This window comes from Lingula anatina, chromosome 9, assembly GCF_051362555.1.
Source record: "Lingula anatina isolate TDL-2025a chromosome 9, LinAna3.0, whole genome shotgun sequence".
In the NCBI taxonomy this organism is placed as follows: Eukaryota; Metazoa; Brachiopoda; class Lingulata; order Lingulida; family Lingulidae; genus Lingula; species Lingula anatina.
Genome location: NC_141775.1, coordinates 992,763 through 1,010,162, shown reverse-complemented (window position 1 = coordinate 1,010,162; position 17,400 = coordinate 992,763). Strand labels below are relative to the sequence as shown.

Sequence of the window (17,400 nt, the reverse complement as noted above, 5' to 3'; positions counted from 1 at the left end):
TTATGCCACAAATGTGTTTGTATATATATGTTATATAAATGCTACATGAACTCAACAAACTTTATGTTAGAGATGGTTTTGCGAAAAGGAAAGGTAATTATTTGTGTTGGGAACACACTTTCATAATAATAACTGTGACCAAGCAATGATAATTTGAGAGTGGGGTAAAGACATAAACTATATACAAATGTCTGGGGTCAGCTACACACAGACACTTAAGCATGAAAATTGGCTGCAAGTATTGATTGAAACACAATCCATGTCTTTTATTGTAAAAAAAAACAAGCAAAATATGTCCTTTTCAAGCGACTTCCAGTGATTTATCCCAAGTCAAAGAAGACAAATTTTATTAAGGTCTAAAATTTTACACCATTTCTTTTTTGCTTAAGTTCCTTTATTTGAAAAACAAAGGCTTCAGGTCCATCAGTCCACAGACAATCTAATCTAAGGCCAAGACAACATCCTGACATTATAACTGAATGCCTCCTGTCACACCTATCACAGCTCCTTAATGCAGCTGTATTGTGTTAATCACATAGACGGAGCAGGTGACAGAAGTTACTGACACATCATGTGACAGTTCAGTCCATCTGTCTTCTGCCAGAGAAAGCCTGGAGGGTCACCTTGGCAGCGGGTGACACTGACAGCACTACGGACCACTGACACTTGTGGTTTTGATGACACCATTTTCTCTTTCACTTCAACATATTATTATTATACAGTGTGAATGTATATGATACTAATCTACACCACTGCATTCACAGAATGATGTCAAATATCGATCAACTTTGATTGCAATTTAAATCTTGGGTGTTCCATCATCAAATATTTCTATTCGTGACAAAAATTACAGGACAGATTATCTATATGTAACACTCAACAACTGCTTAATGAAGACAACAGTTTTACCTATGCTACACATATTGATTATGCTCCATATCACATGGACCCTTTGAGGCCCAGAAATCTGCTCCACTTACAAAAAAAAAAATAAAATAAAAATTAATAAATAAATAAATAAAAATTACTACAATGTGAATATAAGTTTCATCTAATAAAAGAAAAAATTCATTCCTGAATGTTTGTGTTAAACAGTTATTCAAGCCATACAGAGGTGGCTAAGTTATGTGAATTCTATGGCACCACTACATCATTAATCACTGACCATGAATTAAATCTCTCCAGGTGATATTTTTTGCCAACAATGCCAAAACCACACATAAAAGATTAATGACTGTAATTTTTTTTTTTTTTTTTTTTGCAACCTGTAAAAAGAAACATGTTAGCATGATGGTTTAGAGCAACCATCATCATCTCGTGACGCAGAAACAAGTGTCCGCCTCCAGGAAGGAAGTGACATGGGGACATCTGCTGTGAGCGTTCCAAATATGGCTGTCATTTTAGCTGGCAGCATTGACTGTGGAATCTGGTAATAACAGGGTAGTGTTATCAGTGCCGTCTCCAGTCAGCGGGATGTTTCAGGATATTTCTGTCTCTTTCTCTTTTTTTTTTCTTTAATTTTTCAATGAAGGATTTTAGTCTGAAAGGTCAATTCCACTTATATTATGTAAGTCTAGTATATAATTCTCACTCTGAACATAGTTCCAAGTCACATAACTAGACAGCTTAAATAGGCTTTTCTGTTTTTTTTTCTTTTGTTTTTGTATTAACAGAAAGATGATTTATAATTTCACAGGCCAATTGTACTAATTCAGTGCTCTGAAAACTCCACTCTGAACGCAGTCCTAAGTCAGGTTCCTGGCCAACATAGATTGTTATATGTCAAAACAACCTTACTTAGACAAACATCTTATTACGATAAATTCACCAAGAACAGCCATTCTAACTGGTAGTGGACATGACATAAACCACAAGAAAAAAAATTTCTACTTGATGTATAAATAACCTGTAAAAACCTGTAAGAAGACATCAATAAGATTTCAGAAAGTAATATCATGAATATATCACAGTATGACTTACCCCCATGTACATCGGCAGTGGGTGGAACAACGAGAAGATTAGAACTTCAGCCTGTGGAGAGCTAATCGTAACCAAAGAGTCCGACAAGAATGTAAACCTACCTGGACTAGAGACATGGCAATAATGTATACTGTGACTACTCCTTATAAATCATTAGGCAGTGACTGACAAACAGACAGTTATCTGCCACAAGTCTGAATTCAGTTACTTTCTAAATAGCAATTAAAATAAACCCATAAGCAATGCATTTGTTCATAACTTCCTGTAATTTCTGCTATCAGACTGGCCACTCTCTAAAATATATATATTTCTTTACCAAGAAAGGTGACTTGAGATATTATGATCAGACGACTGCAAATAATTTTTTTGATTTATCATTATCATTCCATTTTAATGCTATTTCCCTAAGGATACAAATCATTTTAACAGGTACATTTCCTTTACAGGGTATCAATTAAAATCTTCCTAAAAGCAATTTATGCAGTAAAATCCACACATATTTTTCTGCTTGAGATAACATGAAATAAATTCTAATGTCATTGGGATTATGACTCACAGAATGAAAATAGATAAATAAGAAAGACAAAAGCAGTGACATCATGTTAAAGAATTTCAAATTCCTCAAGCTTTGGCCTTAGATCCCTCTTTATATAACCAATACATAAGTATTTAGGAGACTTTTTTTTTATGACTGGTTAACGCATGACAACCTCAAGAAATATTTAAAAAAAATTAAATTTTTGTAAACTTTGTTTGGCACTGCTAAGTATTCACAATCTAACATAGCCTGACATAAGCATGTAAACATAACTCTGTCAATTTGACAAACTACATTTTGGAGCAATTACCAATTTACAATGCTACTTCTAACTCCCCTCAAGTTAAAACAAATATAATCATGATATCGATCATGGTAAATAGAATTGCTGACTTTTTGTCAGACACACAAAATGGCGGAACAAAGCAAAGAAAAGAAGTTCCTTGCAGCACGGGTTAAGTTCACATAACTTCATTTAATAAGTTCTGAACTGGTCAAGAAGTTACTAACAATTTAACTCCGCTTTTGCAATAGGTTCACAATAGGATACACAGTTCTACAACCAAGCTTAGCTTGATCAACGTGATTATAGAGCCACTGAAGCAGCACAAGCCAACTTAAACCACCAAGCAGATGTACATATACAAGTCTATATATCTAAGGCACAGTAGGACCTCTCTCTCCACAAAAAACTGATCCTTCTACCTCACAGCCACATGAAACCATTTCAGAACCAAGTTAGTCATTACCAATGTGAAGAGAGCCGCTGACGCAGCACGAGTCAACAAACATCGCCAGGTAGAACTTCTTGTATTGGGACAGGTGGCCAAAAAGCCACAATGGCACAAAGGCGAACAATCGCCAATGTTTGCCAGGCACAGTTTAGAGCCTAAACCACTAAAAAGTTAAGTACACCATTTGGATGAATGAATCCAATTGGGCATTAAAAGAAATAAGAAACGGGGACAAAGGCAGGCGTACAAAGGTACCTTTACTTTTGTGTGTACAACCCTGGTGCTTTAACCAAGAATCCATATTGGTTTTGTTCTACTGATCAGTCTGATTCTGACCATCCTCCAAATTAAAAACATCTCAAAACTGGTGTACTTTGTATTGAGAGCCGTGTTGTCGTTGGAAATGGATCCAGAACAATTAAATAAATTTACACAAAAGGAAACGTCTATGTGCGCAGTGCTTTAATGCAGAGACTGAATGGAGGGATAACAATGCTCTGTGCAATTTATAAAACCAAAACCAGGTTTAAATGCGACTCAATGCTGTGGAAGAAGACGATGTTGTCATTAGAAATAGAGGAAAACCAATTGTTAAATACGAACATATTATATCCCAGCTCTGTGCTTTAACCACAAATATTGGACACTATTGTGTTCCATAACAAAGATCAGTCTGACTACAACTACCTACTGAGAGAAAAAAAAACTCAAATATTTCTCAATAGTACTATATGAAAATTTGGTGCTCTTGGCAAAAGAGGCACCATCAATGGTAGTTTCTATCTAGAACAGCAAATTTGCTAAATAAACTAAATAGATTCTGTTCTGCTGAAAGAAAATGCAAACATTTTACTTCATTTTGTGAATCTATTTTGTTATTATTTGCCAAATAAACTACCCAAATCTGGGACCTTCTTTTATAAAACTGCCCCTACATCTTAATAATTTGAAAGTTGAGCAGCTTCAAATGGCAGTTTGTGTGTATGCAATCTAAACACTGACAGTTGTCCAGAAACAGTACTATGGATATCAACTGTTCTTGAGGTCCATATTTTCCTATTGGCCTTTCATTTATCCACTGGTCTCTAACCAGGCATAAAAGAATGAACAAAAAAAAAAAAAAATAAATAAAAGAAAAATGACCCAAGTGAACCACAATCCAAAGTTTGTCCATCAGCACAATTGAAAACCAAGGCCCCTTGTATAATTCTACACATAACAAGAACTCACCTGTGAGCCTCCCCAAACAGTTTACTGTACCTGTGATAGAACGATGCCCGCTTAGTCATCTGTGTTATTAGAACATTCATTGGTTATTTAAGATGAGAAAAAAAGATAAGTTTAAGTCTAGGTTGGCTGTCACATTGCATTCATCCGTGTCAGGTAGTCTTTCATGTAATTAAAGACAGGAATGCAGAAAAAATGCCATATATTTCATGTTCAGATATTTAAGTATTTTTAGCTGTGGCATAGCCAGGCAGGTTTGTACAAGTCGTAGATTTGATCTTCTTCTTCTGACATTTAGCAAACTGAGGTCATTTCTGGCACAGGTTGTGTTGGGTCCGCACATGAAGCTTGTGCTATATGTTTTTTTCATGTATTGCCACAAACTGACCAACTCAGCAACACATAACATATATGTAACTATACCCCAAAATGTGGGAAGGTACAATTGGCGAGCTTAACTAACTAAAGTACTAGTAAAATGAACTTAAAACTAGTACTTAAAGCTTATTTTGGTAACTTATCTATCATGGAACTGCATGATTGGTCATTTATGGGTTATTTTGGTAAATCCATCCATCCATAGCACTCCCAAGAAGAATATTTAATTCAACATCTTATTAAAATATTATTTATACATAAATAAATAAATAAATACGTAGTTCATTTTCTTTTCAATAACAGAGCACCTTCTGAAATCCAAGAGAACAGATAGTCAAGAATTCACGGAACATGTCCCAATATAGGGACACCAAAGACTGAACAAATCTACAAAACAAAAGTACCTTCAAAGATATACTTTGACATGACGCTTTTTTGAAAAGAACTGTGTGAATTTCCTCCAAGCCACCAGATCTGAATTACAACTTCTAAAATACTGTCACTGTATATACAATTTTCGACATAAACATTAAGCAAGCCAAAACACAACAGTATATCTACCTTTAGAGACCCATACACATTCTGTCGTCTGGAGAGAAGCCGCCACTTTTCCAAAGCTTCAAGCCTAACTTCTTGTAATGTTGACATTTCAAATTGTCAACAAGACAGTTATGCTCAATGAGAAATTCCTCGCCACCCTCCCACTGTGTCTATATACCATCCAACAAAATGCTCCTCTACCCTCTCTGCTGCAATCCTCATACCTTTACTAGTGCCATGTTTACACTGGTCCAACAGGAATGAGCTTCGTTCGCTCTGAGGTTCAGAGCAGCTCAAATATGCATAAAAATGGACTGATATATTGACTCCATGATCTTATACAGACATGGGACATTTACACAAACATGAGAATGACTGGATGTAATATTACCTGATCTGAATAGATTACGCACCAGGGGCGAGCCAGAGACGGATCATATTATGGTGCTGTGTAAATGGTCCTTTCATCTGTTGACACACACAGATTTAGTAACCGGCTGAACAATTAGAACCAAACACACAGTCCCATGTTTATTCTGGACCAGTCAACTTGAAATAAAGACAGATCATTTCTTTTAATTTTGATTCTTTTGCTACTCCAAAGGACTAGCGACAAAGGCACTGGCACATTTTATATCTGGGCCAGTCAATTTGGATGAAAAGGGATCTTGCTTCTGAAGTTTTTTTCTTCTTTTCTTACGGTTACAACAAAAAAAGTGTGCGTTCAAGGGCAGCCGACTTTAAATCAAGACAGTTCATTCCTTTTCTACGTTTTCTATTCACTTCAAAGAAGCAACAAACAAAATATTTGCACACTCTGGAAAAGACATTATCGGATCACCTCACTTTAGAAAAGAAAGTCACGCCAACTCTTTTTTATCGATCACAACCTGAAAAATTCAATACCTGTAATCTTAGTATGTTAGGTTATGTAAGCAAGCCACCCAAGATGACAGCCTTCTTAAATCAATTTTGAAATCAAAATACCTATTTTTTTTTTTTATTACAAATCGGTCTTTTAAAAGAAGGCCTCTGATTGTCGTCTGCAAAACCTCATGCCCTGTTCAATAAAAGAATTCCAAGAGTTGAACATCATCCTACCATCAGTTTACAGTAGCACAGCCAGCTTTTCATAAATGAATTAGGTTTGTGCAAAAGATACCAAGTATTCAGAAGAAAGACCTTTGATATATGTCTAAATTCTTTCCCTGTAACTGTTTCTCTGAAGAGCTCTCTCGCAGGTAAACCTCTGACCTTAAGGTCTTTCAACTCTAGAGTCTGCTCAAAGTGCTGTTTACTTTCTGGAAGGAAAGACTAATAAAACATATTTCAATCCTTTCACTGTTATGTCTCTGAAGGGCTTTCGACAAGTTACCTTTAGACTTCAGACTGAAAGATCTAGTACCTCTTCACTCTTATACAACTATGAGAAAAATTTGAATAAATATAATTGAATCTTTTTTAAAGGAAAAAAGTTCCTTTGACATTAAAATCAGGATTGCACAATATCAAAACTATAGAGCAACATCTTTCACAACTTTAACAAAGATAAGCAGACATCTGATATTAAAAACTGGTTCATGCATGTCAAATTGACATCAACAGGTTGTAGATATGTCATCTGTAGAAAGTTTACAACTGGTACCCGACTTCCTGATCTCTCTCATATACACAAAACCTTCCACATATACATATATACCAAACCTTACATACAGAACTTCTCATATACACATTAAATATACACATATAACTATTTATAAACATACTTATACACAGCTATTTACACACAAACATACCTTTGCACAACTATTTATGTACAGCCTTACATACATAACTTACACATGTACACATAACATAACATATACACCTTACACACATACGCAACAATAATACCTTACATTTACACAAAACCCTACATGCAAAAAACTTTCATATACAGAACTTAAATATCTACAACCAAAACCTGGCTACTTGCCACTGGAGCAAAGTGTTTCTGACAGGTGAAAGAAGTGTTCACAGCAGGTAGACATAACTTCTTGTAACTATAACCAACCTATATCCTGTACTATAGTTGAACTAATTTCTCAACTATAACCAAGCTATATTTAGCAAACAAATAGGACAGAAATTATCCTTCCAAACTAGAAAATGAGATGCATTTGACTTAATTATTGCCCAATATCATAACATTATAAGTACCTTGTTCTTCTACTTCTTCTTTCAAGAGAAATAGAGAGAGAGAGATGGGCAATACGTAAAGCAATAAAAACAGGCTTGGTACAACAGGTGTCTATTTGCTATTCAAAGTAACTCTGCTTCTTTATGTCAATTTTAGCCTGGACACAGCATGGTGCTGGGGCTATCCCAGCAAGAACCTGCTTTAATTGTCAAATTCTGTGGCAATTTTTCAATAAAATACTGTTTATTAACAGGTGTGAAATTTGAACCTGGGTTCAACCAGGAGATGGAGGAGAGGTCATGCTCAGGGCAAATGATAACACATTCTTTTTCATTATTATTTTTTAAATAATTTTCTTTGGCAAGATGTTTACCAGTTAATCTTTTTGTAAACAGGGTTGAAATGGGAACCTGGTTTCCATTTAGAGGTTTTGTTCAAACATTTTTTCTCTTTTTCAGAAGGATTAAGAAATCAAAATGAGGACTTTTGAATAAAATGATTTTAAAAGGCAGGGAATTTGAACTTTGTTCACCATAGTAGCACAAGCAAAGTCTTGCTCGGGTTAAAGTATTTTTCAATTCATATTCATAAAGGAGAAGAAACGAGGAAATTATGCATTTCGAATGATTTATCGTTATCAAAAAGTTGAAAATTGAGCACAAGTTCATTTCAGCAGCATGGGGTAAGCCATTATAAGGCTGTCAAGGTGAATTTTCCCTTTTAGTATGAAGAAATAACTACTCTTTAGTTTAGTTGTACAAAGGCATTTTAAAAAGCTGCTACTTGTATTGGCTCACATCCATGCTATATTTTACAGAGGACAACACCACTTGGATATTATCTTATGTCCTTTTTTCTTCAGTTATAGGAAAAGGTCTGTGCTGGACTGATGTTTCAAAAACTTAGTAAAAAGATAGTAAATGTTTTAAACAATTAGAATCTTTATTATCTGTTTATTTAAAATCACTCTTTGTTCAACATATACTGCTTTCTGTTTTCTTTTTGTTGCAATGTCTAATAAAAAATAAAAATATCACCACTATAGCATCAGGGAACTGTGAGCACAGTGTCCCTGCTACTTATCCTAAATAACTCCTGATCAATGTGAAAACTTAGCAACTGGGTACAACATCACCCTATACAAAGTCTACACCAGTGACATTCAGACCTTCCTTAAGTTTCTTTTCATCTGCCCCTTAGGTGGAACAAGTGAACAATTTAGCTGCACAAGGGGCGTCCAAAGAAGGCTAATCTCACCAAATCTCCAGGCTAAATATTTACAGGGTGTAAAATGGCTGAATTGAAAGACGTTTTGACGAAAGTTTTCCCCTCCTTTTGTGGAATATTAAAAAGATTTCCTAGTCAGATTTTGCACATATTTCTCTAAGAGAACAAATTCCTCAGTAAAGAACAAGAGATTAGTTTTTTTGGATGTTTACACTGCATGGTTTATAACCTGAACAAAGACGTGACTTTTCACCAGATTCAACCAGTTCCACTCTGGTATAATTTCTGTGTTGTTAAATTGTGAAGAAATTTGAGCCAAATCAGACCTTTGAACCGTACCTGCTTGATTAAGTACTGGCGAAAAATAGATTAAAAAAATGACAAAAAATTCTCTTTCTTTCTGAAAATAAATAAAACAAAATAGATGAAAAATACAAAAACAGTTAACTTTCAATTCTCTTAGTTTCCAAAATTTTTTTATATCTTAAAAAATTACAATATACATCCACATAGTCTGAAAAGTCTTATCTCAAGAATTCCAGAAACACAACTTTACTCCTAATGTAGCCAATCCACATTAGATATAGCTGCAATGAAAATGTACTAGGCCATAAAACAGAGCTACTCCTGTTCTTCTTTTTCTTCGGGTAACCAGAGCACGACTAATTCAAGTTGAAGACAGGATTCTAAGTTCGGCAGGCAGTAATATTATACACCAGCCACACGACACAGACTTCTCCTTGTTCTGAGGGCATACCAACTAAATAACAGCACAACTATATGACACTGGCATCCCCCTGCTGGACCAAACTGTGAATAGGAAGGGGGGGGGGGTGGAAGGGTATGGGGGTGGGGTGGAAGGGGAGGAGGGGGGTGACTTGATTGAAATAGGTACTGTGGGTGGGGGTTAGGCTGAATGGTGGAAAGACATGCTTACCCTAACAAAAATTTCTGACAAAAGTCCTATAGGATCAGTCTTATGGGAAATTTCCAAAAGGGAAAAGAAACTGTTTTATTAAAGATGGGGAGGAAGGTGGGATTATGAGAGAGAGAGAGAGAGAGAGAGAGAGAGAGAGAAAGAGAGAGAGAAAGAGAGAGAGAATATTAGAAAGAGGCAGAAAAATCCAGACGAGAATAAAACACTAATCACAGTACACAACTCAATCCTGTAAGCGTGACACCTGCTCAATTGTTCACCATCCCAAGGTGACTTCTACCCATCACAATACAACAATCAAGATATGTTCTACTGTGACACAGGAGTATACTGGTAGCCTAATTGTACCATTAAATTCTATAATGCTTAGTGTGAAATTTCACCCCCATTTTTTCTCTACCGCCTGTGTGCATAGCAAAAGAACCCAGGCATTTTAACAGCAGTTACATACTACATGCAACTTGAACAATAAGTCAAGAACCATGCTTGCAAGCCATTTTGTGTTGAAACGCCAAGTGAACGAGTGTACAAATTGCATGGCTGATATTTGGATCATTTTACCCAAACCCAATTTGACCAATTATCCTATAGATCAATCTTTATATAGTAAATATAGAAGTCAGTCCAAATAAATCTGGTGTTAGACGAGAAAGGTGCTATAAGTAGCTCTAGAAGTGGAGGCTTCTTCCAAGTTTCTATTAATATTAACATCAACCTTACTCCAGGATGCTATTAACGATATTCTCCTAATACGAACCAGGAGCCAGCAAGACTTTCTCCAGTGTAAATGAAACTCAATCAGTTATAAGCAAGAATCCTGACTGAGAGCCATGGCAATAGGTCCATAGGAATGATCCAGATTTCACCCCACTGCCCAGTATAAACCTACCTTAATCAGTCATCATAGGAAGCAGCAAACAGAAAACCATCGCAAAAAGACCAATCCTGGTGCAATCCAAAAGCAATCCAGATTTCCCCCAGTGTAAACCTACCTTTATCAGTCATCAGAACAACAATGCCGGAGTTTATTGGGTAATTTCAAGCATCAACTGTTACGCTGTCACCATAACACCTAATCTTCCAGCAATAAAAACACTGGGGGGACAGCATACTGTCTTACATGGTAGACAGACTAGCTAAATCTCTTCTCCGGGGCTAAAACATAAAAGACGCAGGGATACTATTACTAAACGTACAAGGTAGTTTGTTGTCTGTATTGGGCCGTCTTAAAAGGTTAACGTTCAGACGAGATCTATTGCAAACTGTTGTGACAAGCAAGCTAAATCTCGGTGTTTAAGATTCTGAGGTACCAGGTACACAGTGGCACACACATGCTGGCACGCACACGTACATAAACAAAAGGACACAAACCACATGTTGGCATGCACTTGTACACAAACAAAAGGACACAATGCACATGCTGGCACACATACGTACACAAACAAAAGGACAAAACATATAACATACAAGCCATTTTACATAAATAAAGCCTGAAGTATAATATACATGTCAAGAAGGCAGCTTGTTTCGTATGCCATACCTGTGCACAATGTTCATTAAGGTTCATGCCTAGACATGACTTTTCATGTAAGTTAATACTGTTCATCATTTTTACAAGATAATGCTAAAAATTAGCACTGCCAAAATTATTTTTTTTTCTGATAATTATTATTTTCTTTCCTATTTTTTCTTAGAGGTTGGGACACTAATCTAATCAGAAACCTCAACCAATGAAAATAAATGTTCACAGTATCCAAGTGTCCTTACCCTCCTTTAATGAATTCTCACTACCTCATATCTCCCCCCCCCCCCCCCCCTCGGTCTCCCTCTTGCATTCTTTAATTTATCACAGGTGTAACACTAGTCCTGCCCTAACCTGCCCCCATCTGACACAGTCACAGAGGAGGGAAGTCTGCCTTCCTGAAGAAACTGTCAGCTTTGTTTAGTCTGCTTAAGGTTAAAAATCCCTTGACTTATGTACTCCCAAATTCTGAATTCCTAATTCCCAGCTTTCTCTCCAGTTAAGTGGGTGTAATTTTATACGTATATGCCAGGGCGCTTTGGTTTGTGAAAATTAGGATCTGTGCATTAGTCTCAGCTGAATTTTTACATTAAATAGCATATAAGTGGTAAATAATTTTCCTTCTTAAATCTGATTCACTTATTTTATTCCACAAAGTAAAACTTCTTAAACCAAACACCTTTTTCCACAAAGTAAAATATGGCATTTGTCTATTATCCTCGGAATGAACATCCACTGAGCATGCAGCTTTTAAGTTGTTTGGGCTTGTGATGATTGCACTAACACAAAGTATTGGGTAGAAGTGCAACCCATAGTTCAGTTTTCCATATATCTGCTATTCACACCTTTTACTATGATGTGGCACTTTTCCATTTTAAAACATTTGGGGTCTCTGATGAGTCTATAACACAACAGTGTAAAATTAAGAACAACTGGTAGAACTGCCGACAAGATGCTCTCTCTCGTCTCTCTCTCTCTCACACATACACACATATCCTCTCTCTCTCTCTCACATACACATCCTCTCTCTCTCTCTCTCTCTATCATACAAACAAACCTCTTAAAAAGCCTCAAATTTCCCATAACCTTACCTGTCTGACCTGTCACACCCCCCTCCACCTATGAAATAGACAACCGCAGAAAGTATAAAACCTCGCCTAAATTCCCCGTTAATCCCACCATCGGTACACGTCTCCGTCTCCGCTTTATCTCAAACTTGCCCTCAAAAACACATCCCCTTCCACTGCGGCAGTACGTAATTTGAACGCTTCCAGAGCTTTAGCTATGTCTACCCAACATGTACACCCCATTAGGTAGCGGCCCTTTCAAGCCTTTCTCCTCAAATAACTAGGAAATAAATGGAATGTATTCAAGGTCACGAGCGTAAACAGTGACAAATAAACAATTCAACAATTCTATTACTGACCATAAACATGGAAGTTATTCTCTCATGTATTATAATCCTGTGCTCTCATTATATACTGTATATATTTAATATATATAGTATACGTGCTGCACTCTTTTCTCCCCCGTTGCATGATGGAAAGACTTCACCTAAAGGCAGTCTGTCCCTTCCCCCTTTTATTCAACCTGGTACAATATGCTCTTTTTCTCTAAGTTTTAATCCAGTGTGTTTGTGTTATATTTCATAGGTGCTTTTGTCTCCTTTTGCTGGAAGCCCTGACCCAGGACTCTTTGTATCCTGCTTATGCTGAAAATATTCTGTCTACCCCTTTAATGATCAGGTATATATTTAAATATTTATTCTGTAGAAAGAAACAGTTCTCCATTTCAGCGTTGTGGTAAAGAAAATTAAAATCAAGTTATACGTTACTTTCTTCCAAAAATGTCACGGTTATAATGAATTTAATATATATAGTAAGGTTTTCTTCCGAGGTTTTCTTTAGAGCAAAAATGATGCTCCAACTATTTTGAATTAGCATACACATTAAATCTTAGCTGAAATCTATACTCATACATTGTACATAACCACCACAGCTGTGGTCTGTTCTCTAATACAGAGAGATAGATATTTATATACTCACCCCTTTTAACTATTTTCCTTTTTCTCCATGTTTAAAGCTGAACTCAACTGTTACAGCTACAAATTTTCAAGTCTGGCAGTCATTTCCATGACAACTGGTGCTAAGCTTAACTGGTAGTCTGACTGAGGGGGACTTAACCTCTTTTTACACAGATATACTCTTACCCTTTAACTTTTCTTCCCTTAACAATGCATCTCAGACTTAATCCATCTGTATTAGCTTCATTCAGTCCCAGAAGAAATTCGGTCACTGGCGGTGCTAGGCTCACGCTATGCAGGGGAAAAATTGCTCCTTTTTACAGAGGTAAAAATTAACCGCTACTTGCTCCTAATTTCTATCATTCATTTATCTTTCTTTTCTTTTTTGCACCTGACAATCAGTTAAGGCTTAATCCAACTGTTTAAGTTAGAAATAGAAACCTGCCAGTCATTTGTGTAACAATTTGATTCACATACTACCAATACCCAGCTGGTACAGTAACAAAGAAAAAAAAAAAAACTTCCCTTTTTCCACAGGTAAAAACTGTCACTTACCCCTCACTTTTCTCTTTCACAGTAAATAAAGACTTAATCCACTTTAGTTACAAATGGAAATCCGCCAGTCATTTCTAGGACAACTTGTTCCAAATAAGCAGATGGTACTAAGTACCAAAGGAGTAATTTTTTTTTTTAGAAAAATACAAAGTTACAAAGTTGAAAGATTACTCCTCCCTCTTCATAAATAACGACTAAAAAATGTGACGTCTCCTTGCTCACATGGGAAAAAAACTGGCTAATATTAGTAAGGCACGTCACGTCACGCCGAATAAGATCAGATTTACCTTTATGATAGTTGAATCATTCACTAATCACTTAACACGCATTTCAAAAGACATTTAATTAAGAAATCAAACTTGGAATTGTCTCAGCACAATCTTAAATGGTTGTAATTTATTTGATTGACATTGTAAACATTTCTTGTAGTAAAACCATCACCAGACAGGAAGAAGAGTGTGAGATGATAAAAGTCTGCAAAGCAGGAATACAAATTTAAAACTAAGAAATGGTACCATAGGCTTAACATTTAACTCTATCAAGGACTCTTTACAGTCAAACCATTCAAACAAACTAATCATACTAAATCTAAGAAATATGAATAAATCAAGCATACAGAATTACATTACCAGACCCAAAAATGTTCTAAGATGACTGTCTGTTTTCATCTCAGTCTGATGTTCTACAGTTAAAGTGATATACTGCCTGACACTGTGATTATGTGGTCGCATGCTGTACCAGTAGCAGAAGGTGATGTGAGCCATAATGCTTACAAAGAGGTAAGGCACTTTATATCTAAATTATCACAACAGTGAAGAGGCTGGGGTAGCGCTAACACTTGCCAATTTAGCCAAATGCTAAAACTGACTTAAATTGCCTAAACAAAATAGGGTTGATTTGATTTAAGTCAAATTCAAAGCATAGGAAGGAAAAAGTGATGAAAAAGGTAGTGATTTGGCTAAGTGAAAAAATTGGCTAGCGCTTCCCCAGAGAGGAATTGAGTGGGGCGGGGGGGGGGGGGGGGGGGGGGGGGGGGGAGGGGGGGGGGGAGTGGTGGAGGGGTACACTAGCTCTCAGATTACTGTTAAAGCTTACAGGGGTTTGCAAATTTCTTTTTACAAATGTCAATCAAATTAATGGTATAGCATTATATGACCACAACAAATGAAACAAATTTTGCAAAATCTACAGTAACAGTTGAAAATAGATTCTTATAAGCCCTTTTAGATCTCTGTCTAAAAAGAGATTTTCCAGCAAGAGCCAAGCCTATATAGATAAATTTACTGTAAATTTGGGACAATTTAATTATCAACATGTGTGACGATGATACATAACACAAAATACACTCCAATGAAGGGCATTTTTAATTACTAGTCCGTCCCACATAAATATAGTTACATTTTAGCAAATTTCTTTTTATTTTGTTTTATTTGATTCTTTTGTTTTTTTTAATATTACATTATTTCCAAGCTGAAGTCCTTCCAAAACATTTTCTCAAAATATCCCATTTCTGAATCACATTCTTAAGAGTCAAACATTTCTGGCCAAAGAACTACTTGACAGATGAAGGTTTCACATTTTTCAGTGACTCTGAAGTAAGTGTACTACTTACTTTTGCTCCATCTGCCTCAGTAACGCCATCTTCAGTTGTTTTCCCAAAATCTAAAGGTGGCGGTAGAATGGTGACAGGGTATAAATAGTTCTCAGGTTGCTCAGTGGGGACAGGGGGCGGAACGTTCTCTGCCTCGGCCCCCAGGGGCTGACCAACCAACCCTACAAACTGACTGTCTATCGTCTCTTTCAAGGCAACAACGGGAGATCCATGAGCACCTCCTCCGCCCCGTGAGGAATTAGACGAGTTGAAATTGGCCAATGAGAAACTGCTTAAAATACTGGTGTTGGATTCTCGTTTAGTATTTAAGTCCTGAGATGCATTTGCATGGTCTCTTGTCTCACCGAGTCTCCGTTTTTGATTCACTGCTATTTTATCCGAAGTGTCTTGACTAGGTTTACTTTCACTGTTGGCAATTCCTGGTGAACAAATCATGGCCGCTGATGGTGGGCGCACAGAAAAAGTCCCACTTGCGGAGTCAGCACCTGCGATTGGGTCTTTGTGCTTTGCCTTGTTTGCAAAATGCTTCGCCTGGAAAGGAAATTAAAAGAAAATGGAATAAATTTTCCACCAAATATACAATTATATTTATTTCAGGCTGATACATTTTCAGAACAACTCTATATATCCTGAAAAGACCCAATGCAGTTCTAGGTCAGCCATATAATTGTAGCGGGTCAAAGAATTTTTTCCTCTTTATCTGAAGTTCAGCATAATGTGTTAAAGACAACAGTTATTTCCTGTTAGAAGTGTGACATTCACCATGAGGTTAGTGTGACATTTGACAATAAATGTGTGCAAAATACAGGCAAAATATTTTAAGGCAAATGATTTTATCAAGGCAAATCTTAACTTCACAACTTATCTACTTGCCAAAAAAAGAAGACTAAACACCTTTAGTCACACTTTCTTGATGACTTGGGCTTTTTTCAAAGTTGGAATTCAGTTTGAAGTTGCATGTTTTATTGTTTGACTCAACAGGTCTTATTTAACTTGTTACCAGCAACTTGTAGAAGTTAATTTTCACTCAATCTATGGCGTGAAAGATAAGACGCATTCCATGCCTATTCTAACAATGGGTTATTCATTTACATTTTGGTGGAGTTTCTGACCTTATTTGGAAGGTTATTTACCTACTTTAAAAGAAGAATTTGTACAATTTCTATAACTATTTAAGAGAATGTGTTTGCAATCTTTGTTCATTTTTTTTTCATTTTTTAGTAAGAGATCTAACTTTAAGCACTGACCATTTTACTTGTGAATATATGTATAGGTCTAAGGCAAAAATCCCCATGCTCAAAATAACTGCAAGGTGAAATGTACTTTATTTAAAGGAAAACAGGACCAGAAAAGCAGGAACTGCAGAGAATAAAAGAAATAAACCAAAAAGCAAAATAATGAATATTACTACCGTCTACAAGAAATATTGTTTGGAAGCTGGAAAAACACCATGCGTTCTTCCCTTAAAAAAAAAAAAAAAAAAAATTCAGTATCCGTACAGAATTATGAAAATAAATAAATCAATAAATAAATAAATACTGTTCAACCTCAAGAACTTTCAAAGGAGACAGCAAAGATTTCCTGCTCCCTCTTGATATTACTGAGAAATTCTAATTTCTAATTTCAAACAAAATTTGCATTAATTAATTCACAAAGGACCAAAGCTAATCATTCACTTATTACAACAATTAGGAATATCATCCGATAACTTCCCTGATGAGCACAAACTATGCCATATCAGTCTTAATTGTTTAATAACATGCCAGACCATGCCTGATGATTAAATACCTTCCTAGATTATTATGCTAGCATGTCATATATCACTTCCTTAGTGATAAGATTATAATCCTTGGTGAGTGTTACTTACTTTACTCTATTAAAGCCAGGATTTGAAGGGAAAAATTCCCTCATAATTGAATTATCCCAAATGTTGACAATGTATCCTATA

At 36.1% G+C, this 17,400-nt stretch overlaps 1 protein-coding gene across 3 annotated transcripts in view; it reads right to left on the bottom strand.

The window, feature by feature from the left end:
* Nucleotides 1-17,400, bottom strand: part of LOC106171873 (uncharacterized) — a 64,941-nt gene that overhangs the window by 24,739 nt on the left and 22,802 nt on the right. For all 3 annotated transcript variants that reach the window (XM_013552369.2, XM_013552371.2, XM_013552370.2), the window contains one exon: nt 15,453-15,983. In XM_013552369.2, the coding sequence (XP_013407823.2) occupies nt 15,453-15,983 (531 nt within the window). The remainder of the gene's footprint in view (nt 1-15,452; nt 15,984-17,400) is intronic.